The following is a 24637-nucleotide window of genomic DNA, read 5'->3' as shown; positions in this document are numbered from 1 at the left end:
GTTTCTCTGATATTGCAATGTTTTATTTTATTTTTCAAGCTTTTTTTTTTCTTTTGCATTGTTGAAGATAATAAATGTAGGATCTGTTGCCTGTACTCAAAGTGGTATTTGAGTTTGTTTCCTCAATATTACTTTGATTATTTATTTTATCATTAATAAAGTTGAGATGTATTCTCCTGTTTGGATTATGGCCCTTAACCCTTTGACCGTTTCGGTCGTATATATACATCTTACGAGGTACCGTGTTTGACGTATATATATTCATAAATTCTAGCAGCTTCAAATCAAGCAGGAGAAAGCTGGTAGGCCCACATGTGAGAGAATGGGTCTGTGTGGTCAGTGTGCACCATATAAAAAAAATCTTGGAGCACGCAGTGCATAATGAGAAAAAAAAAACTCCCACCTTTTTTTTTTTAATTAAAATGCCGACTTTGTGGTCTATTTTTATATAATATTTATGGTTGTATTCTCGTTTTCTTGGTCTCATTTGATAGAATGGAAAACATATAGAAATAGAGGTGATTTTGATTGATTTTACTTTAAAAAGAACCTGGAAATGGAGCTCAGAGTAGGGGAAATGTTTGATTTTTGCCGATGTTCAAACGTAAACAAATGATGTCATTGTCCAATAAATGTCCAACTAGCCATTCTAATATGCAGTCATGAATGGGTTGACATTACTTGTACAATTATTACAGTATTGCAGTAGTCTGCATAACAGTAAATATTCTATTTTTTGTTTGAATAAAAATTCAAAATAGAAAGCAGGAGTAATATCAGAGAGGCCTGGAGACATGACTGATGAACAAAGAAAATGTTATTTTAGAGCCAGAAATGTCTGCATTGTTCATTCTGGACCTTATTTTGAAATTGTCGTATTTTTAATTTTCGTGAAATTGGTCAAATTGCAAATTTCTGACCACATTATTGGGTAGTTGAAATCAGTAAATGGGCAGTTTCTTGTACTCAATCGATAGAAAAAACGGATTTCTAAAGAAATAGCTGTGAGTTTGGTCGACTGGAACAATGGAATTAGCCGAAAATAGGGCTCAAAGTGGGCGAAATCGCCTATTTGTAAATATCGCCGAGGTCGCTAACTTCACGAGAGTGTAATTCCGTCAGTTTTCCATCAAATTTCATAAGAACATAAGAAAGGAGGAACACTGCAGGAGGCCTGCTGGCCCATACTAGGCAGGTCCTTTACAATTCATCCCACTAACAAAACATTTGCCCAACCCAATTTTCAATGCCACCCAAGAAATAAGCTCTGATGTGAAAGTCCCACTCAAATCCAACCCCTCCCACTCATGTACGTATCCAACCTAGATTTGAAACTACCCAAAGTTCCAGCCTCAATAACCCAACTAGGTAGACTGTTCCACTCATCAACTACCCTATTTCCAAACCAATACTTTCCTATGTCCTTTCTAAATCTAAACTTATCTAATTTAAATCCATTACTGCGGGTTCTCTCTTGGAGAGACATCCTCAAGACCTTATTAATATCCCCTTTATTAATACCTATCTTCCACTTATACACTTCGATCAGGTCTCCCCTCATTCTTCGTCTAACAAGTGAATGTAACTTAAGAGTCTTCAATCTTTCTTCATAAGGAAGATTTCTAATGCTATGTATTAATTTAGTCATCCTACGCTGAATGTTTTCTAACGAATTTATGTCCATTTTGTAATACGGAGACCAGAACTGAGCTGCATAATCTAGGTGAGGCCTTACTAATGATGTATAAAGCTGCAGTATGACCTCTGGACTTCTGTTGCTTACACTTCTTGATATAAATCCCAGTAATCTATTTGTCTTATTACGTACGCTTAGGCATTGCTGTCTTGGTTTAAGGTTGCTGCTCACCATAACCCCCAAGTCCTTTTTGCAATCTGTATGGCTAAGTTCTACATCATTTAACTTATAAGTACTAGGGTTATGGGCACTCCCAAGCTTTAGAACCTTGCATTTATCTACATTGAACTGCATCTGCCACTTTTCTGACCAAGAATAGAGTTTGTTTAAATCCTCCTGAAGTTCCATAACATCTACGTTTGAATCAATTATCCTACCTATCTTTGTGTCATCGGCGAATTTGCTCATATCACTAGTAATTCCCTCATCAAGATCATTGATATATATTATAAACAACAACGGGCCCAAGACTGATCCCTGTGGAACGCCACTTGTTACAGATCCCCACTCGGACTTAACCCCATTTATGGACACACTCTGCTTCCTGTCAGTGAGCCATGACTCGATCCACGAGAGCACTTTTCCCCCAATGCCATGAGCTGCCACTTTCTTTAGCAGTCTATAGTGCAGAACTCTATCAAAAGCCTTACTAAAATCTAAGTAAATAATATCAAATTCTTTATTGTGGTCAACAGCCTCAAAAGCTTTACTGAAGAAAGTTAATAAATTAGTTAGACAAGACCGGCCTCTTGTGAATCCATGCTGAGTATCATTAATCAAGCTATGCTTATCGAGATGGCTTCTTATAATCTCAGCTATAATTGACTCTAGTAATTTGCCTACAATTGAGGTCAGGCTTATTGGGCAGTAATTTGATGGTAATGACTTGTCCCCTGTTTTAAAAATAGGAATTACATTAGCCATCTTCCACATATCAGACACTACACCTGTTTGAAGAGATAAATTAAAAATATTAGTTAATGGTTCACAGAGTTCCATTTTGCATTCCTTAAGAACCCTTGAAAAAACCTCATCAGGGCCCGGCGACTTATTTTGCTTCAGTCTGTCTATCTGCTTCACAACCATCTCACTAGTGACTGTGATGTTACATAATTTATCTTCTTCTAGCCCACTGTAAAAATTAATTACTGGAATATTGTTAGTGTCTTCCTGTGTAAAAACTGAGAGAAAATAATTATTTAAAATCAAGCACATTTCATTCTCTTTGTCAGTAAGGTGCCCATAGTTATTTTTAAGGGGACCTATCTTATCTCTAACTTTTGTTCTATAGACCTGGAAAAAACTTTTTGGGTTAGTTTTAGAATCCCTAGCAACTTTAATTTCATAGTCCCTTTTAGCTTTTCTTATCCCCTTTTTAATGTCCCTCTTAATGTCAATATACTGATTCATAAGATGACCCTCACCTCTTTTGATATGCCTATAAATTCCTTTCTTATGCCCTAGTAGATATTTGAGCCTATTATTCATCCATTTTGGGTCATTTCTATTTGATCTAATTTCTTTATATGGGATAAACGCTCTTTGAGCAGCATGTATAGTGTTCAGAAAACTGTCATATTGATAGCTCTCTTCGTTACCCCAGTCAACAGATGATAAGTGTTCTCAAGCCCATCGTAATCTGCTAAGCGAAAATCTGGGACTGTTACTGAGTTATCGCTACTATCGTACTTCCATTCAATGCTAAATGTAATTGATTTGTGGTCGCTAGCACCCAGTTCCTCTGAAATTTCTAAATTATTAACAAGGGATTCATTGTTTGCCATAACTAAGTCAAGCAGGTTATTTCCCTTGTAGGTTCTGTCACAAACTGCTTCAAAAAACAATCCTGAAATACTTCTAAGAAGTCGTATGATTCTAAATTCCCAGTCAAGAAATTCCAATCAACATGACTAAAGTTAAAGTCTCCTAGAATTACTACATTATCGTGCCTTGTGGCCTTAACAATTTCCTCCCATAGTAGTTTCCCTTGGTCCCTATCTAAGTTTGGGGGACGGTATATCACACCTAAAATCAGTTTTTCATGCCCCTCTGAAAATTCTATCCAAACAGACTCTGTATGTGTTACTTCAGACTTAATACCCGTTTTTATGCAACAGTTCAAGCGATCTCGGACATACCATGCCACCCCACCCCCCTTCCCAATACTTCTATCTTCTTGGAACAATTTAAAACCCTGAATATGACATTCCGCAGGCATGTCCCGACTTTTTGAATTAAACCACATCTCAGTTAAGGCAAATACATCAATGTTACCTGCACTAGCAACTAATCTCAACTCGTCCATCTTATTCCTAGCACTACGGCAATTAGCATAATAAACATTGAAAGACTCTCCTTTCTCTTTACCCTTCCTGCTCATTTCTATTTTTCTACTAAACCTATTACTGTCCTTATCACCCAAGGTCCCTGGCTTTTCAATATCTACCTCGTTCTTATTATTACTAGTTTCCCTAGAACTGGGACTTCACTGTTTTCCTGCCAAAACCCATACCACTAACTACTCCTAGCTTAAAGCCCTAACTGCTCCCTCCACTGCAGTTGCCAGTGCTCCCACCCCACACCTAGATAAGTGAACCCCATCCCAGGCATACATGTCATTTCTGCCATAGAAGAGGTCCCAGTTGTCAATGAATGTTACCGCATTTTCCTTACAGTATTTGTCCAGCCAGCAATTGACACCAATTGCCCTGGACAACCATTCATTTCCAACTCCCCTCCTTGGCAAAATACCACATATGAGAGGGTTCCCACCCTTACTCCTAATTATTTCTATTGCTGACCTATACCTGCTAATCAGGTCTTCACTCCTACGTCTGCCAACATCGTTGCCTCCAGCACTGAGACAGATAATAGGATTACTCCCATTACCTCTCATGATGTCATCCAGATGGCTAACAATATCCTCTATCCCAGCCCCAGGAAAGCAAACTCTCTGTCTCCTACTCCTGTCCTTCAAGCAGAACGCCCTATCCATATACCTTACTTGGCTATCCCCAACAACAACAATATTCGTACCTTCCTTGGTGTCGTTCGTCGTGATGTTCCCAGTAGTCGACTCACATTCGTCGGGTAGCACTGAGAATGTATTAGATGTTTCCACAACAGTTTCCACGGCAGTCTCTTTCTTCTTCATCGTTTCTACCTTTCCATTCGTCTTCTTGATCGTCAACCTCTTTCCCTGCTGTCCAGCCACTGACCAGTTTCCCTTCTTGACCTGAGGACTCAAAACAGGAGGACTACTACGAATCTTTTTGTTTTCCTCGTTCACTTGCCGAATTTCCACATTCGCCATCCTCAATTCTTCCTTAAGCTGTTGGTAAAGTTGCTCAATGGAGGGCATCTTGCTTCAATTCTAGAGAGCGCGCAAACAGGTCTTCACAGAGCCAAGTACACGTCAACACTGCGCAAAAGCCAACTCAATCAGGAGCTACTGCGCAGCACATCCGCACGGCCCAACAGCGATGCGAACACTCGTTTTTTTGTGTCATTACAATCGGGAAAATATTCTCCATCATTTCATAAGAAAAAATAATTTTTTTTTTAAAATTTTGCGACACCAGGAGACACCTCAGGATTGGGGGTTGCGACAGTCAAGGGGTTAAATGTTCTCATTGCTAAACATTTGTCATTGGTCATGCAGTAGTGACGTAACTGGAGTTTACTTCTCCCATGCCCCTGCCCTTGGATTTCATGGGAGTGACACTAAAGATGCCGCCCTGGGTGACACCAAAGATTCTGCCCCAGGTGACACCAACTCTAGTGACGCCACTGCCAATGAAGGCTTTCCTGTATTTGGTGTCTTACCATTTGTCATCATTTTCACCCTTATGTAGTAGTAAAAATGGTAGCACATAGTAGTGTAGCAAAGGGATATATCTACATAATTAATTACATTTTTAAGTTTTAAAACCAAAATAGTTATCCTGGGCTTGTTTGAGAACCTGAACATTTAAAATACATTATACACTATATTTTTTTTTATAATTCAAAACAGACACTTGCATTTTTCTTTCACATATGCTCAGTATTTAAACATTGAAGAGGAGTGTCAGATACTGAAACATTGACAAAACCTACTTCATTCAGTTTGGAAACAGCTACAAATGTCCCTCTTAACATAATGATAAACGGATCACCTATCACAAAGCTCACAGAGGGAAAATTCTTAGGAATCCACCTTGATAATAGACTCAAATTTCAAACACATGTACAACAAATTTCCAAAAAAATTTCCAAGACCAGAGGCATACTATCGAAGATACGGTACTATGTTCCACAGTCAGCCCTCCTGGCCCTATATCACTCACTTATTTACCCCTATCTCACCTATGGAATTTGTGCTTGGGGCTCAACAACAATAAACCATCTCAGACCATTAATTACCCAACAAAAGGCTGCAGTCAGAATGATAACAAATTCACACTACAGGCAGCACGCTCCACCAATATTCAAAACTCTAAACCTACTCACCGTACAAAACATCCGTACTTATTATTGTACCTACTACATACATGGAATACTTAACTCGGATATAAACCCTTCCCTCAAACGTCTCCTTACCAACCTCAACAGAACACATGACCATAACACAAGGCACAGATCACTCTTTGAAGTTCCTTGTGTCCATCTCACACTATGCAAAAACTCAATGCACATAAAAGGCCCAAAAATCTGGAATTCATTACCTGTGAATATAAAAGAAGCACTGTCTGTTTATAAATTCAAGTCTCTTCTTAAAAATCACTTACTCACCCACAACTAAATAAATACTGAATAATTGTATCTCATAAATGTTTAACCTGTGACCCTATCAAACTTTTTTTTTTTAATTACATTACCTAACAGAATATTCCATTCTACTGAATGCACAGCATTGCAGTAAATGACCATATGACCTATCTTTGAAATACTCATTTGTGCTTAATTGTTATTTGTTTACTATAATTTTTACCACTGAATATATCATTACTTAGTTAATCTTAAGTTAATTTTAAGCCTGCCCATAATGCTCTGCACACAAGGGGCTTTTGGCATGTTACACTTAACAACTGTATTTCTTTGTACATCTATGTATCATGTCCAAATTAATAATACATAAATAAATAAATAAATCTTGCACTATGTTAATTGCAGTATTGATTATCCTTTCCAGGATTTGAAGCCAAGCAACATAGCAGTAAACGAGGATTGTGAATTGAAAATATTAGACTTTGGTTTGGCAAGACCCACAGAATCTGAGATGACGGGTTACGTAGCGACTAGGTGGTATAGAGCGCCGGAGATTATGCTTAACTGGATGCACTACAATCAGACAGGTACTTGTACACTGAAGTGGCATATATAATCATTGTATATTGTTCAGTTATAAGAGGTTTGCTTATTATATGTCCATCTCCTTAACATTGCATTACTGTATGCAGTATTTGTGTTGCAGCGTTCTGTATTGTATTGTATTCTAATTTGTGCCATATTTAAACAGATTCTTGAATGTTGCATTAATAATGATGTTATGATAGACACATACCGTGTTTATTCATATATGTTTATACACTGTTGCAGACTTTAGTGATTTTTAAAAATTTGATATATTGGCAAGATATACAATCCAGTGGTCCCTTGAGAATTAATCTGTTCCAGAAGATGTATCATACCTCAAAACTATATAACTCAAACCCCAAAATACGTACAATGGTTTTATGGCAATTTGTTCCAGAACCCCAGAAGTGCAACTTTTATTGTACCTTGGACTTGAAGAGTTGGTGGGGAGGAGGGTGGAGAGGTGGTTACTGGTTGGAAGGAGAAGTTCCTTCCAACCACTGTCTTGAAAAGACAGTCTAGAGTTTTGTTTCTGTTACTTTCTTCTGAAGTTCTTTAAATAAAATAAAACATTATTTTATTATTTTTATTATTTATTATTTTTATTATTTATTATTTTTATTATTTATTATTTATTATTTTTTTTATTATTTTTATTATTTTTATTATTTTTGGAGTGAGTTAAATAAGTTAAGAAAGCCTAGGGAAAGTATGGATTTGTCCGTTAAAAACAGAGTAGGGGAGTTAGTAGATGGGGAGAGGGAGGTATTAGGTAGATGGCGAGAATATTTTGAGGAACTTCTAAATGTTGAGGAAGAAAGGGAGGTGGTAATTTCATGCACTGGCCAGGGAGGTATACCATCTTTTAGGAGTGAAGAAGAGCAGAATGTAAGTGTGGTGGAGGTACGTGAGGCATTACGTAGAATGAAAGGGGGTAAAGCAGCTGGAACTGATGGGATCAGGACAGAAATGTTAAAAGCAGGGGGGGAAATAGTGTTGGAGTGGTTGGTACTTTTGTTTAATAAGTGTATGAAAGAGGGGAAGGTACCTAGGGATTGGCAGAGAGCATGTATAGTCCCTTTATATAAAGGGAAAGGGGATAAAAGAGATTGTAAAAATTATAGAGGAATAAGTTTACTGAGTATACCAGGAAAAGTATACGGTAGGGTTATAATTGAAAGAATTAGAGGTAAGACAGAATGTAGAATTGCGGATGAGCAAGGAGGCTTCAGAGTGGGTAGGGGATGTGTAGATCAAGTGTTTACATTGAAGCATATATGTGAACAGTATTTAGATAAAGGTAGGGAAGTTTTTATTGCATTTATGGATTTAGAAAAGGCATATGATAGAGTGGATAGAGGAGCAATGTGGCAGATGTTGCAAGTTTATGGAATAGGTGGTAAGTTACTAAATGCTGTAAAGAGCTTTTATGAGGATAGTGAAGCTCAGGTTAGGGTGTGTAGAAGAGAGGGAGAATACTTCCCGGTAAAAGTAGGTCTTAGACAGGGATGTGTAATGTCACCATGGTTGTTTAATATATTTATAGATGGGGTTGTAAAAGAAGTAAATGCTAGGGTGTTCGGGAGAGGGGTGGGATTAAATTATGGGGAATCAAATTCAAAATGGGAATTGACACAGTTACTTTTTGCTGATGATACTGTGCTTATGGGAGATTCTAAAGAAAAATTGCAAAGGTTAGTGGATGAGTTTGAGAATGTGTGTAAAGGTAGAAAGTTGAAAGTGAACATAGAAAAGAGTAAGGTGATGAGAGTATCAAATGATTTAGATAAAGAAAAATTGGATATCAAATTGGGGAGGAGGAGTATGGAAGAAGTGAATGTTTTCAGATACTTGGGAGTTGACGTGTCGGCGGATGGATTTATGAAGGATGAGGTTAATCATAGAATTGATGAGGGAAGAAAGGTGAGTGGTGCGTTGAGGTATATGTGGAGTCAAAAAACGTTGTCTATGGAGGCAAAGAAGGGAATGTATGAAAGTATAGTAGTACCAACACTCTTATATGGATGTGAAGCTTGGGTGGTAAATGCAGCAGCGAGGAGACGGTTGGAAGCAGTGGAGATGTCCTGTCTAAGGGCAATGTGTGGTGTAAATATTATGCAGAAAATTCAGAGTGTGGAAATTAGGAGAAGGTGTGGAGTTAACAAAAGCATTAGTCAGAGGGCAGAAGAGGGGTTGTTGAGGTGGTTTGGTCATTTAGAGAGAATGGATCAAAGTAGAATGACATGGAAAGCATATAAATCTATAGGGGAAGGAAAGAGGGGTAGGGGTCGTCCTCGAAAGGGTTGGAAAGAGGGGGTAAAGGAGGTTTTGTGGGCGAGGGGCTTGGACTTCCAGCAAGCGTGCATGAGCGTGTTAGATAGGAGTGAATGGAGACGAATGATACTTGGGACCTGACGATCTGTTGGAGTGTGAGCAGGGTAATATTTAGTGAAGGGATTCAGGGAAACCGGTTATTTTCATATAGTCGGACTTGAGTCCTGGAAATGGGAAGTACAATGCCTGCACTTTAAAGGAGTGGTTTGGGATATTGGCAATTTGGAGGGATATGTTGTGTATCTTTATACGTATATGCTTCTAAACTGTTGTATTCTGGGCACCTCTGCAAAAGCAGTGATAATGTGTGAGTGTGGTGAAAGTGTTGAATGATGATGAAAGTATTTTCTTTTTGGGGATTTTCTTTCTTTTTTGGGTCACCCTGCCTCGGTGGGAGACGACCAACTTGTTGAAAAAAAAAAAAAAAAATTATTTTCAAAAAAACAGGAAATAAGTTCAATTTTTTCAGTGTTTGCCTGCTTTCTTATGATTCTTTTTACTTCTTTCCAGTGAATAAATAACCGAATTTCATCAGCCACTTTAATGTTCTTTATAATTTCTTTTTGCCTGATAATAGTAGAGATGGTTGATTGTGGAAAGCCATATTCAAGCACCAGTGCACTAATTTTAATTACTTCATCATGTTTTTTCACAATTTTTTGCCTGATCTTCAGAAAAACTGCCTGTTTACTGCACACTTTAGAGGCCATGATGACTTGATAACACAATGATGATGTAATTAGTTAGCAAATGCATTTACGAAGGGTAAATCATTCAAAGTTTGTGTGGGTAACACGCATGGCAACTTCAAATTGAAGAGGAAATAATAAACTGTTTGACAAACACTGCTTTTGACTGCCATGCTGCCATAGAGACATTCATTTTCATTACTGATTGGCTACTAAGCCACCTCCACCCTCCACCACCCATGTGCGCCAACCATCCTACGCATATTGTATCTCAAATTTTATATTGCAACTCAAAACTAAATTCCTGTATAAGGGTAAATCGTAAATCAGAATTATAATAACTTTGCACATTGTAACGCAGGGAACCACTGTACATTTAATCACAATTTATTCTAAAGCAACTTAGGGTAGTAAATTTTATTATCATCAAAAACTGCAGTTATATTTTACCAATTTAATAAAATACCAGTATAGTTGTCCCTCCATATTTCCAAGGTGTTACATTCCAAAAGGTCCCATGAAAGTAGAAAATGTGAATAATGCAAAAGAGGTTGAAAGACAAGTATATACCAATGATCCTTTTATTTGTACAAGGTTTCACCCCCTGGAAACTGTCATGTATATTTGATACAACCATCTGGGAGTGAAATGTTATTTAAATAAAAGTTTCTTTGTTACAAGTGTCATTCTACCGGCATTTGTCGGTTTACAGCCATTATTTCAAATACAGACGTAACTGAGCAACAGATTTTCTTTCAGGTCATGATTTATTTTGTGTTTAGGAGACCGTATCTTGTTATACGTATACTATATCATACATAACCTGATAATATTGATGTTCATAAGAAATAATACCATAAATAAAGATAGGTTAGGATGTCGGAAAGTCACTGAGCCAGAAACACTTTAATGATTGCTCATCAGCAAAAATGTTAAATAATTGAAATCAGTGCATATGGAAGCCTCTGAATTTGGAGGAATAAACATTATGAGAAACTGACAAATAATAGATTACTAAATGTTACTCTAAGTATCAGTTAAGTACAGTACTGTATTTTATATATTTCAGTTGACATATGGTCGGTGGGATGCATAATGGCAGAGCTCCTAACAGGGAGAACATTGTTTCCTGGTGCTGACCGTATCCTTTTCCTTTTTCTATGATTCATTTGTACTTTTTTCAATTGGTTGCTTCCATTTATTTATTAAACCCAGGAAGTCCACCTTTTGCCTCAAATATCTGGTACAGTAGTCATTGAAATGTAAACTTAAACTGCATAAGATTGTTTGAACTTGTCCCTCCTTTTGACAAGTGATTTTCCTCATTTTGATACCCCAGTAAGTGTTGTCTTTTTTTCCTCATTTGGTAAGTGTTTTTTCCACTATTTTTTTTTTTTTTTTTTTCATTATTACATACAAAACTGTCAAGCTGCTAGCATGTGAACATTGAGGTCTATTATAGAATTTTTTGTAATTTTCTTTTGGCTTGTATAGTATATGATTATTACCAGTATATTATGATGGTTCAAAAGCTAACATTAATTTATTATGAGTTTGGTATAGTGAATAAAGGGGAGTATGGCCAAACAAACATGAAAATGATTACCACCTGTGAAATATGAAGCCCTTTGTGGGCTTGACACATCATCAAAACTTAGAGTAGTATTTTGTGCATTATGTCTACATGTTTGCATTTCTTAATTGGTCATCTATGTTCTGATTCCATTCGTGGGTAATATCTAATTAAATTTGGCCTTGCATTACTGTATTCCCTCTATATCCACAATGGATGTGTTCAACAAGAAGCTTACAGATGATGAATTTACAGATACAGTATGGAACTTAACACTGTACCTTGTTGAAAAAAATAAAGGACATATGTTCAAGACCCTAGTATTTCCTGTACTGAGAGAGTACTGGACAAGCATTTTGCATTACTACTAGGAGTCTGATGTAGTATAAGTAAGTCATCTAATATATAATATGATTTAATATGTATTGTAAGCAAGGCAGTGTAATGGTATTTGGCAATTTGCAAGTCATGAACCTCAGGGTTGAGCTCAGATGTAATATGTATTATATTGTATGTGTGTAATATGTGATTGCAACTCATGGATAATATCATGACACCCTACATATGTCTTGTTTCTTGGAATTTTTGAAAAGAAAGTGATTTCCAAGAACTTTTCTAATGCTTTGATGCAAAGCATCAGTCACCAGTAAATACAAACATCACCAGATAAATGTAAGAAACAGTCTTCTTTTGTTACAGAATTGAAGCAGTGCCACTAATAATATGGGACTCCATGCTTCGTTAAAATTAAAAATTTTAAATTAATACATAGAGTGCACAGGTGAGGTCACAGCATTTGAATAATCCTGTTAAATATGTCTGTGGCAAAGTCAGCTGAGAGGTCACTCACTTTAGTACAAAGATGATATAGAATTGCAAAGTATTTAATTCTACAAGTACAGTTATGTTAATACAGCACCAACAGATTGTGGTTATATGACATATTGGTTTACAAAATTAAGACATTTATTGAAGGAAACAGCTAAAAACACAAATAAGGAAGCAATGTAGCAGATGTTGCAAGCATATGGAATAGGTGTGAGGTTACTTAATATAGTTAAGAGGATAGTGAGGCACAGGTTAGGGTATGTAGGAGAGAGGGAGATTTTTTTCCAGTAAATGTAGGCCTTAAATATGGATGTGTGATGTTGCCATTGTTGTTTAACATATTTAGAGATGGGGTTGTAAAAGAAGTGAATGCTAGGGTATCGGGGAGAGGTGTGGGAATAAAAGATGAATCGAATACAAAGTGGGAGTTGACAGTTGCTTTTTGTTGATGGCACGGTACTTTTGGGAGATTCTGAATAGTTGCAAAGGTTGGTAGATGAATTTAAGAGGGTTTATGTATATACAAATACATAATTTTACACACACACAGTCTCTCACTCTGTATTTGAGATTACTTTAACCCTTACACTGTTCAAACATGGATCAACGTTCACGTGCGTAGCACTCCAATCGTAGATCTACATTTTATTTTACATGCTTTCATCCTTGGCACGATAAACCTGAGTTGCCTAGACATGAGAGAATGAGTCAGTGCACTCATTGTGCACAGTATGACAAAATTCGGGGATGCCGAGTAAAATGCACTCTTCATTTAAAAAAAAACAATTGTTTTTTTTGTCCCAAAATATTCAGAGTGGTACGCATGTGAACGTTGATCTATGTTTGGACAGTTTAAGGGTTAATATCCAAAAATTCAAAATGGTCATACCTATATTTCTGTGGGGAAATTGTGTGGTTTTTTTTTTTTTAATTTCTTCAAAGTAGTACATTACTCTACCCTTGTTATTCATATTCTGAACTGTACTTTTTTAGTCTTTAGTTCATGCTTTGTGTTCACGTTTACCATTAGCACTCTATATTTTCAACATTCACATTTTTCTCTTAATATACTGTAGCACAGCACTTTTACTCTCTCTGACATCTGTGACTCTAAAAATGTCTTCAGATTTTCAACTTTTTTTTTTTTTCTTCCTGCAGTATTGTCTCTCCGTATAAACTTTTTAAATTGTTTAACGATTCCTTTAAATGCTTCTAAATATTAAAGTTACTCTCTGCAACATTTATAACCAAGACTTTTAGAGACAATGCTGCATTATCTTTCCAACAGCCTTTTAACACAGCATTAGCATTTTGAAATTAGCAATCAATTGCATTTCGATAAAAATCTTGATGGCATGATGCTGGACCTTCCCGTGTTGGTTAGTGATTCACTTATTTGTTGCTTAGCCTCATCCACTGACTTCCACTTTTTTTTTTTTTTTTTTTTTTCAACAAGTCGGCCATCTCCCACCGAGGCAGGGTGACCCAAAAAAGAAAGAAAATCCCCAAAAAGAAAATGCTTTCATCATCATTCAACACTTTCACCACACTCACACATAATCACTGTTTTTGCAGAGGTGCTCAGAATACAACAGTTTAGAAGCATATACGTATAAAGATACACAACATACCCCTCCAAACTGCCAATATCCCAAACCCCTCCTTTAAAGTGCAGGCATTGTACTTCCCATTTCCAGGACTCAAGTCCGACTATATGAAAATAACCGGTTTCCCTGAATCCCTTCACTAAATATTACCCTGCTCACACTCCAACAGATCGTCAGGTCCCAAGTACCATTTGTCTCCATTCACTCCTATCTAACACGCTCACGCACGCTTGCTGGAAGTCCAAGCCCCTTGCCCACAAAACCTCCTTTACCCCCTCTCTCCAACCCTTTCGAGGACGACCCCTACCTCGCCTTCCTTCCCCTATAGATTTATATGCTTTCCATGTCATTCTACTTTGATCCATTCTCTCTAAATGACCAAACCACCTCAACAACCCCTCTTCTGCCCTCTAACTAATACTTTTATTAACTCCACACCTTTTCCTAATTTCCACACTCCGAATTTTCTGCATAATATTTACACCACACATTGCCCTTAGACAGGACATCTCCACTGCCTCCAACCGTCTCCTTGCTGCTGCATTTACCACCCAAGCTTCACACCCATATAAGAGTGTTGGTACTACTATACTTTCATACATTCCCTTCTTTGCCTCCATAGATAACGTTTTTTGACTCCACATATACCTCAATGCACCACTCACCTTTTTTCCCTCATCAATTCTATGATTAATCTCATCCTTCATAAATCCATCCGCCGACACGTCAACTCCCAAGTATCTGAAAACATTCACTTCTTCCATACTCCTCCTCCCCAGTTTGATATCCAATTTTTCTTTATCTAAATCATTTGATACCCTCATCACCTTACTCTTTTCTATGTTCACTTTCAACTTTCTACCTTTACACACATTCTCAAACTCATCCACTAACCTTTGCAATTTTGCTTTAGAATCTCCCATAAGCACAGTATCATCAGCAAAAAGTAAATGTGTTAATTCCCATTTTGAATTTGATTCCCCATAATTTAATCCCACCCCTCTCCCGAACACCCTAGCATTTACTTCTTTTACAACCCCATCTATAAATATATTAAACAACCATGGTGACATTACACATCCCTGTCTAAGACCTACTTTTACTGGGAAGTAGTCTCCCTCTCTTCTACACACCCTAACCTGAGCCTCACTATCCTCATAAAAACTCTTTACAGCATTTAGTAACTTACCACCTATTCCATATACTTGCAACATCTGCCACATTGCTCCCCTATCCACTCTATCATATGCCTTTTCTAAATCCATAAATGCAATAAACACTTCCCTACCTTTATCTAAATACTGTTCACATATATGCTTCAATGTAAACACTTGATCTACACATCCCCTACCCACTCTGAAACCTCCTTGCTCATCCGCAATCCTACATTCTGTCTTACCTCTAATTCTTTCAATTATAACCCTACCGTACACTTTTCCTGGTATACTCAATCAACTTATTCCTCAATAATTTTTACAATCTCTTTTGTCCCCTTTCCCTTTATATAAAGGGACTATACATGCTCTCTGCCAATCCCTAGGTACCTTCCCCTCTTTCATACATTTATTAAACAAAAGTACCAACCACTCCAACACTATATCCCCTCCTGCTTTTAACATTTCTGTCATGATCCCATCAGTTCCAGCTGCTTTACCCCCTTTCATTCTACGTAATGCCTCATGTACCTCCCCCACACTTACATTCTGCTCTTCTTCACTCCTAAAAGATGGTATACCTCACTGACCAGTGCATGAAATTACCGCCTCCCTTTCTTCCTCAACATTTAAAAGTTCCTCAAAATATTCTCGCCATCTACCTAATACCTCCCTCTCCCCATCTACTAACTCCCCTACTCTGTTTTTAACTGACAAATCCATACTTTCCCTAGACTTTCTTAACTTGTTTAACTCACTCCAAAAATTTTTCTTATTTTCATTAAAATTTCTTGACAGTGCCTCTCCCACTCTATCATCTGCTCTCCTTTTGCACTCTCTCACCACTCTCTTCACCTTTCTTTTACTCTCCATATACTCTGCTCTTCTTATAACACTTCTGCTTTTATAAACCTCTCATAAGCTAACTTTTTCTCTTTTATCACACCCTTTACTTCAGCATTCCACCAATCACTCCTCTTTCCACCTGCCCCCACCCTCCTATAACCACAAACTTCTGCCCCACATTCTAATACTGCATTTTTAAAACTATTCCAACCCTCTTCAACCCCCCCCACTACTCATCTTTGCACTAGCCCACCTTTCTGCCAACAGTCGCTTATATCTCCCCCGAACTTCCTCCTCCCTTAGTTTATACACTTTCACCTGCCTCTTACTTGTTGTTGCCACCTTCCTCTTTTCCCATCTACCTCTTACTCTAACTGTAGCTACAACTAAATAATGATCCGATATATCAGTTGCCCCTCTATCAACATGTACATCCTGGAGCCTACCCGTCAACCTTTTATCCACCAATACATAATCTAACAAACTAGTTTCATTACGTGCTACATCATACCTTGTACAGTGGACCCCCGCATAGCGACTTTAATCTGTGCAAGAGGGCTGATTGTTATGCGAAATGATCGGTATGCGAATGAATTTTCCCCATAAGAAATAATGGAAATCAAATTAATCCGTGCAAGACACCAAAAAGTATGAAAAAATTTTTTTTACCACATGAAATATACATTTTCCTACACACACAGAGAAGGATACATGCACAATAGTAGAGTAGTACATGCACAATATATATTGTGCATGTACTACTCTACTAAATGAAGAATAAATGACACTTACCTTTATTGAAGATGCAGCAATGACTGATGAGACACTGTGTCCTGGGAGTGCCTTTTCCTCCTGACTACTGTAGGTCCTGTTTGGCATTTTCTTCCAGAACAGGCCTTATCACACTGTGTATGCCACTACGATTCTTAAATCTCTCAAACCAACCTTTGCTGGCTTTAAATTCACCAATATGAGCACTAGTTCCAGGCATTTTTCCCTGTTCACCTGGGTGTTAGTCGACTGGTGCGGGTTGCATCCTGGGAGACAAGATTAAGGACCCCAATGGAAATAAGTTAGACAGTCTTCGATGACACTGACTTTTTTGGGTTATCCTGGGTGGCAAATCCTCTGGGGTTAATTGTTTCTTGGTATTCTCAATAAGCCACACCAACAACGGTGCTACAGCAGCAGCAGCAGCAGCAGCAGCAGCTGACAGTGATACAGCAGCAGCAGACGATGCTACAGCAGCAGCAGACGGTACTACAGCAGCAGCAGATGGTACTACACCAGCAGCAGCAGCAGCTGATGGTGGTACAACAGCAGCAGCAGCTGACAGTGCTACAGCAGCAGCAGCAGCAGCTGACAGTGCTACAGCAGCAGCAGACGATGCTACAGCAGCAGCAGACGGTACTACAGCAGCAGCAGCAGCTGACGGTGGTACAACAGCAACAGCAGCTGTACCACCAATAGTAGCGATGGTTGATTGGGGTTTATTATACAACCTGGCCAGCTCGGAGACACGCACTCCACTTTCATACTTATCAATGATCTTTTTCTTCATCTCTATAGTAATTCTCACCCTTATTGCTGTAGGGTTGGCACTAGAAGCTTTCTTGGGGCCCATGGTCACTTATTTTCCAGAAAAAATCACCAAAAACACTGTAATAATACGAAATGTTCCGATTGTATGCTTGGATGTTACCGCGGAGGCTGGCTGGTAAACAATGCCACCGGTGGCACATGTGAGGCTGGCTAAGGGCGCACATTGGACGCGTCTCGGACGAAGAGCGGTGAGCGGGTTTTTGGGCGGTATGCGAGGCAAAATTTTTGCGATAAAAGCGAGCGGTATGCGGATTGAACGGTATGCGATGCGTACGGTATGCAGGGGTCCACTGTATATTTATTTATCCTCTTTTTCATAAAATATGTATTACTTATTACCAAATCTCTTTCTACACATAGCTCAATTAAAGACTCCCCATTTACATTTACCCTGGCACCCCAAATTTACCTACTACTCCCTCCATAACATTTTTACCCACTTTAGCATTGAAATCCCCAACCACCATTACTCTCACACTTGATTCAAAACTCCCCATGCATTCACTCAACATTTCCCAAAATCTCTCTATCTCCTCTACACTTCTTTCTTCTCCAGGTGCATACACACTTACTATAACCCACTTTTCACATCCAATCTTTATTTTACTCCACATAATCCTTGAATATATACATTTTGTATCCACTTTGTATCCACTTTAAATAATGAGAGAGTACAGTGTGTTAAAAATATTAAGCTAAACATGTTGTCGTGTAGAAAGAATTTCAATACTTGTGTTATCTTTGTTTTTTTGTCTAGGCTGTAATCTCATCATTATTATCATCCAAAAATGTAATGTAAGTAAGAACACACTGATCATGTTACCATAAATCCCACATTTTATGTAAAGCATAAATATTTATTAATTAATATTCATTTAACACCTGAATGAGATTGAGATTTACTAATGTTTGAGTGTGTATTAACCATCTAATCTATGCTAAGGTAGAAGTGAATAAGTTTCTTCAAGATTTCTTGGTGTGATGAACCAAGTACATAATCCCATTACATATAGAAAAGCATTTGTTATGTATAATGTTCTTCTAACCTCTCATGTTAGAGATGTGAAGTAATGTGTCATATTTTCTATTCAGGAATATATCCAAAAGTTTTATATAGGAAGGGCTTAGGGGTGACAGTCTGGTTGGAAGAGCTAGGGGTTTGTCTTGAAACAGCATTATTATTTTAATTTGTAGGGGCTGAGGGGATTTTGTGGGCTTTAGTTCCCTTGCCCCTCTTCCCACCATCCTCGACACTGCATCTGTTTCTGTTCACATAATGGTTCTCTTTTACCCATAAAACTCCTTTGGATGCTGTTATTCTTAAATGAACAGCAGTCACCATGTGTTTGCTCAGCAGTAAACAGCTACCTGGAAGCTGGGTGTTGGTAATATGTTATGGTTCACATCTTAGTAGTATGGTATATCATAAGTCTTCATCTGTAAAGATGACTTCTTTACAGTGTTAATACTGTGTAAGCTAAAATGTTTCTTTCAGTCAGCATGTATCAAGATAAATATATCTTAAGTTAAAGTGTATGGTTAATGGGAGACTGGTTTGACCTGTCCCCTCATCTGTAAAATTATAAGGAAGGTCATTCTACTACTGACATGCTCATTGAGATATGTTGTATGCTTGAAGTGCCTTCACTGGTCATCATTTAGCCATGGATGTCTTGTTTGATCTATGATTCTTTTTTTTTTTTAATGCTTCAGCCATCTCCTACTGAGGTAGGGTGACCTGACAAAGAAAACACTTTCCTGTGACTTAATCATAAATCACTATCTTGCCAGAATGGCATTGACATCACAGCTCCAGTGACCCTCCAAACCAAAACTTCTTGGATTAACATGTGCATTATAAACATTTACTTGATATGTGGTTTATAGTGCTTTAACCCTTTGACTGTTTTGGTCGTACATATACGTCTTACAAGCCAGTGTTTCGGACGTATATATACATGTACTCAATAATTCTAGCGGCTTCAAATCAAGCAGGAGAAAGCTGGTAGGCCCACATGTGAGAGAATGGGTCTGTGTGGTCAGTGTGCACCACATAAAAAAATCCTGCAGCACACACTGCATAATGAGAAAAAAAAAAAACTCTGACTGTTGTTTTGGATTAAAATGCCGACTTTGAGGTGTATTTTCATATAGTATTTATCGTTGTATTCTCATTTTCATGGTCTCACGAGATAAAATGGAAAACATATTACAGAAATAGAGATGATTTTGATTAGTTTCATGATGAAAACGACCTTGAAATTGAGCTCAAAGTAGCAGAAATGTTCGATTTTTACCAATGTTCAGGAGAAAGCAAATCACACCACACATCCAATACACATCAACTGGGGAGTCTAATATTCTTTCACAAGTGCAATGATATTATTTATACCATTTTTACAATAATGCAGCAGTCTGCATAACAGTAAATTTTGTATTTTTTGTATGAATAAAAAATCAAAATAGAAAGCAATAGTAATATAAGAGGGGCCTAGAGACATGACTAATGAACAGAGGATATGTTATTTTAGTGCCAAGAATGTCTACATTGTTTATTCTGGAACCTGTTTTGAAATTGGCATCTTTTTTAATTTGTGTGAAATTGGCCAAATTGCCAATTTCTGACCACTTTATTGGGTAGCTCAAATTGGTAAATGAGCAGTTTCTTGTACTCAACTGATAGAAAAAATGGAGTTCTAAAGAAATAGCTATGAGTTTGGTCAACTGGAACAACAGAATTGGCCAAAAACAGGGCTCAAAGTCAGTGAAGTCGCCGATGCATATATGTCGCCAAGACCGCTAACTTTGCGGGAGCATAATTCCGTGAGTTTTTGACCAAATTTTGTACTTTTGGTGTCCTTACCATCGGGAAAAGATTCTCTATCATTTCCTAAGAAAAAATAATTTTTTTCCCAAAATTTTGCGACATAGAATGACAGTTTCAGAAAGGGGCTTGCAACAGTCAAAGGGTTAAAAGATATTCAGTTATACCTCCTGTGCTTCATTGATTAAGTAAGTAAGTAAGTAAGTTTATTCAGGTATACACAAATACAGTTACATAAATTATCATACATAGCATGACTCAAGAAATCGTAATGACACGATTGCAAATAAACCATACCCCCGGCCGGGATTGAACCCGCGGTCATAGAGTCTCAAAACTCCAGCCCGTCACGTTAGCCACTAGTCTAGTGGCTAACGCGACGGGCTGGAGTTTTGAGACTCTATGACCGCGGGTTCAATCCCGGCCGGGGGTATGGTTCATACATAGCAGTATATGTGTAGAGAACCTAGGATGCTTTATTTGATATACTATACTCAGGAAGGCATCATTTTACATCATTTATCTTATGGGTAATATAAACAGGAGTTTAATAGATTTTACATGTCTTCATACCCTTTTTGTGTTTGTACAGTTTTGTTGTTTCTGAGCAGTAAGCCATAAATAATGGAGGCTTCTGAAATTTGGTAGGTAATAACTTGCTACAAGACCCCACCTGGGTTTGCATCTCAGTCACATACTGTATGTGTATATCCATCCAAAGATTTTGAAACTATTGGGTAGCTTAACTGTTGTCAGTAATCTGGCCTATATCGCAATCTGGCTGAAAAGCTACATCCCACAGACACATTTCTAGTTATACTTTATTTATTTATTTTTTTTCAACAAACCGGCCGTATCCCACTGAGGCAGGGTGGCCCAAAAAGAAAAACAAAAGTTTCTCTTTTTAAATTTAGTAATTTATACAGGAGAAGGGGTTACTAGCCCCTTGCTCCCGGCATTTTAGTCGCTTCTTACGACACGCATGGCTTACGGAGGAAGAATTCTGTTCCACATCCCCATGGAGAAGTTATACTTTATATTGGAGGTAAATGGTATGGTGATGCCAACAAGATATGGGGGAAAAGGCACGTGTGTACAGTTTGAGACGTTTATTAAGGAAAATGTGTCGCTGCACTTAGCTTATTTAGAACAAAAGAAGTTACTTGTTGTGAAACTCTTCTTTAATAAATGCATTGAACTGTGCACAGGTATCTTTTTTCCACATCTTTACATAAGCTTACTCTCATTGAATGCAGTGAAAAACCATTCAAAGAATTTGTAAGTTATACATATATAAATTTATCATCATATGTAGTTTAATCTATGGTAGCCTTCCCAGACACTCACACAAAGTAATGCATTTGGATGTTGTATCACTATGTAACTGTGTTTGATACCTTGCTGAAGTTTTGATTAATATACTTTTTAAAGGCTGCTTTTTACTTTTGTTCCTTTGTTCACAATTTCAATTAATACAAAGTCTCCTCAGAACATATTTTTAGGTTTCCAGATGTAATTCTTCAGCTTATGAAGGTTTCTCACCCTCGTGTATGTATACGTATTCGTGTACAGTATATTCTGGCCATCCTCCCTTTTTGCTTCAGTGTGACTTGTCAATGGTCTAAAGTAGGACTGAAATGTTTTCATTACTTTCCCTCTATGAATTGTGGGCTATTTGTATATTTCTCACTCACATTAAGAGGATTTTATGTTACTGGAATCACTTTCCTTAGCATATTTTACTGTACTATAATTCACATTACCCTTGCTTGACTCTGCATGATATTATACTGCAAGAGTACTAATTTTTCAGTTTTTCACACATTGATGGTCATCTTTAGAATGGTTGTTAATTCCTGGTCCTATTATGATGTGCTTTAAAACCATTATATGCCCATTGTATATTCCTGGAACTATTTGCCCTGGATCCATTATGTGCCCTAGACCAATTAGTATTTTCTTTTTCAAAATTGTCACCTCTTTTGCTGCCTCCTGCTTTTATTCCTTTAAGATTTTTTTTTTTTTTTTTTGACAGACCTTCAAATAGAAATGACTGTATTTTTCAGAGAATGACCTGGTTTTCTTTTATTAGTGACATTTAAAATGCTCTAATGCTTCATTTTACCTGGTCCTTTAACAGTAGTTGCAGAGTCAGTGAAGATGTTAAAATATTTTTTTTTTTTTTACCATTTTTTTACTAGCTTTACTATGTTTACCATTGTGATACAGGAATTGTAAGGTTTTTTAAATGGTAACTATTATAAACACTGTGTCTCAGGCTTTAGTATATACAATACACTATACAGGTATATATTTTTTCCTTTTATAAAGCACCTTTATCATAAAATATGAATGATAATCATTCCAGTAGTTGCTACTAACATTGTGTATATGGTAATATAATTCTGTATAGAAGAGAATATATATTATCTAGTAACTTGCCTTTACCAACCTCCAAAATTCTGACCATTTTGCTTGATTTTCCTGCTTGGTTGAGTACGAGTGATTGTTTATGTTAGTGTGTAAGAGCTGTGTCTGTCCTAGCATGTGTTGTTGTGACCCTTAGTTGAGACCTTAGATATCCAGCAACTTAATCTTATCATGGAGCTGTTGGGGACACCACCACAGGAGTATCTCAACCGCATCACCTCCGAATCGGTAAGTTAGTCCTCTGCAGCTGCCTCTGCCATCAGCACTGCCCCCACCTCTGTTGTTGATGCCTTGTTGTCTAACCCTTTGGTTGTGCTTCTGTTAGTTAAAAAATGGGTGTATATGGTAGCATGTAATGACTGGGCACTCGCTATTGGTTCGCATGAGTGTAGCAGTTTGTTGTACAACACATTATTTACCTGAAGCAAATATATGTTCATATTCACAACTGAAAATTATTATTGTTTTAGCTTTTGATAATGAATAAACCAACATGTTTTTGATGGTATTTCAGTAACATAAATTAGGAGTACTGTATATGTCCAGAAAGACGAATTGAAAGTTGAAGGAGAGAAAGAGCAGTGTACTGTATGTATGAGTTAATCTTAAAAAAGATGTGCTGTTATCATAAAGGCTGGAGATAGTGCTGCATGAACTGTCTTTCCCTGTTACAAAGTAGAAAAGATTATCATAGAATAGACTGATAGTCATCATTGCAATGAGTTCCACTATTTGGAGTTTATCATGCTAAGTAAATAAGGGGAGCCTAACATATAAAGGTATTTATCAGTTCTTCACATAGATTTTTAAAAGTTCTCTGGAAACTCTTGTTTGGCTGGTTTAGGGATCAGGCTGAAATCTCATTGAATGCAAAGAATGTCCCCAAAATCTTGAAGGCTGGAAAAAGGCAGTTAAAATAGTATTCTTGTTCTATATGTTGTTTTGATGTTTAATACAGTATTGTGCAAATTGTATTTCATTACACAAATAACAGTACAGTGGACCTCCGAGTTTCGTGAGCCTCGCGCTTCATGAATTTCGACTTGCGGCAACTTTTTTTTGTCAAAATAAAGCCTCACGGTTCATGATTTTCCTTGCGATTCATCCGTCGTATGGAACACCTCCATGTGGCCAGGAGCAGCCGGGCGTACACAAAGGCTTCCACACAACATTCAGGAGTCAGTGTGTGGCATTGTTTGTTTGAAGAAAAATACGAAAGTGGTGGTGGTAGAGGTTGGTAGTGGTTGTGATGGTGGTAGAGGGTGGTAGTGGTTGGGATGGTGGTAGGTGGTGGTAGTGATGGTGGTGGAGGGTGGTAGTGATGGTGGTGGAGGGTGGTAGTGGTTGGAATGGTGGTAGTGATTGTGGTGGTGGTAGAGGGTGGTAGTGATGGGGGTAGAGGGTGGTAATGATGGTGGTAGAGGGTAGAGCTGCAAGAGCTCTCTGGACAGGTTTTTTGTGCAACAGGGGTCCAGTGACTTCTCCATCCTCTCCCCTCCTCCCGTCTTCCATACACCAACAAGAGTCTTCAGTAAAGGTAATTGTGATTTTTTTTTTTAACAAGTCAGATTAATTGGATTTACATTATTTCTTATGGGGAAAATGGTTTCGACATTCGTGAATTCCGACTTTCGGCAGACTCTGGAACTGATTAATCACGAAACTTGGGGATCCATTGTATTATGTTTCAGTCAACATTTAAAACTTTTTCAATGCA

At 37.6% G+C, this 24637-nt stretch overlaps 2 protein-coding genes across 4 annotated transcripts in view; both read left to right on the top strand.

Moving 5' to 3' along the window:
- The window catches only part of LOC138852929 (sorbitol dehydrogenase-like), a 614649-nt gene that overhangs the window by 105716 nt on the left and 484296 nt on the right, over positions 1-24637 (top strand). The gene's annotated exons all lie outside the window — the stretch shown is intronic.
- The window catches only part of LOC128688114 (mitogen-activated protein kinase 14), a 214308-nt gene that overhangs the window by 108480 nt on the left and 81191 nt on the right, over positions 1-24637 (top strand). For 2 of the 3 annotated variants that reach the window (XM_070086605.1, XM_070086604.1), the window contains exons 5-6: positions 6870-7032; positions 11126-11197. In XM_070086605.1, coding sequence (XP_069942706.1) covers positions 6870-7032; positions 11126-11197 — 235 coding nt within the window. Of the gene's footprint in view, positions 1-6869; positions 7033-11125; positions 11198-23068; positions 23149-24637 lie in introns of all 3 variants that reach the window. The other variant, XM_070086606.1, reaches the window with a different exon arrangement.

Source organism: Cherax quadricarinatus, chromosome 19, assembly GCF_038502225.1.
Source record: "Cherax quadricarinatus isolate ZL_2023a chromosome 19, ASM3850222v1, whole genome shotgun sequence".
NCBI classification, from domain to species: Eukaryota; Metazoa; Arthropoda; class Malacostraca; order Decapoda; family Parastacidae; genus Cherax; species Cherax quadricarinatus.
The sequence above is the reverse complement of the archived record's forward strand: the minus strand, read 5'-3'. Positions and strand labels throughout refer to the sequence as shown.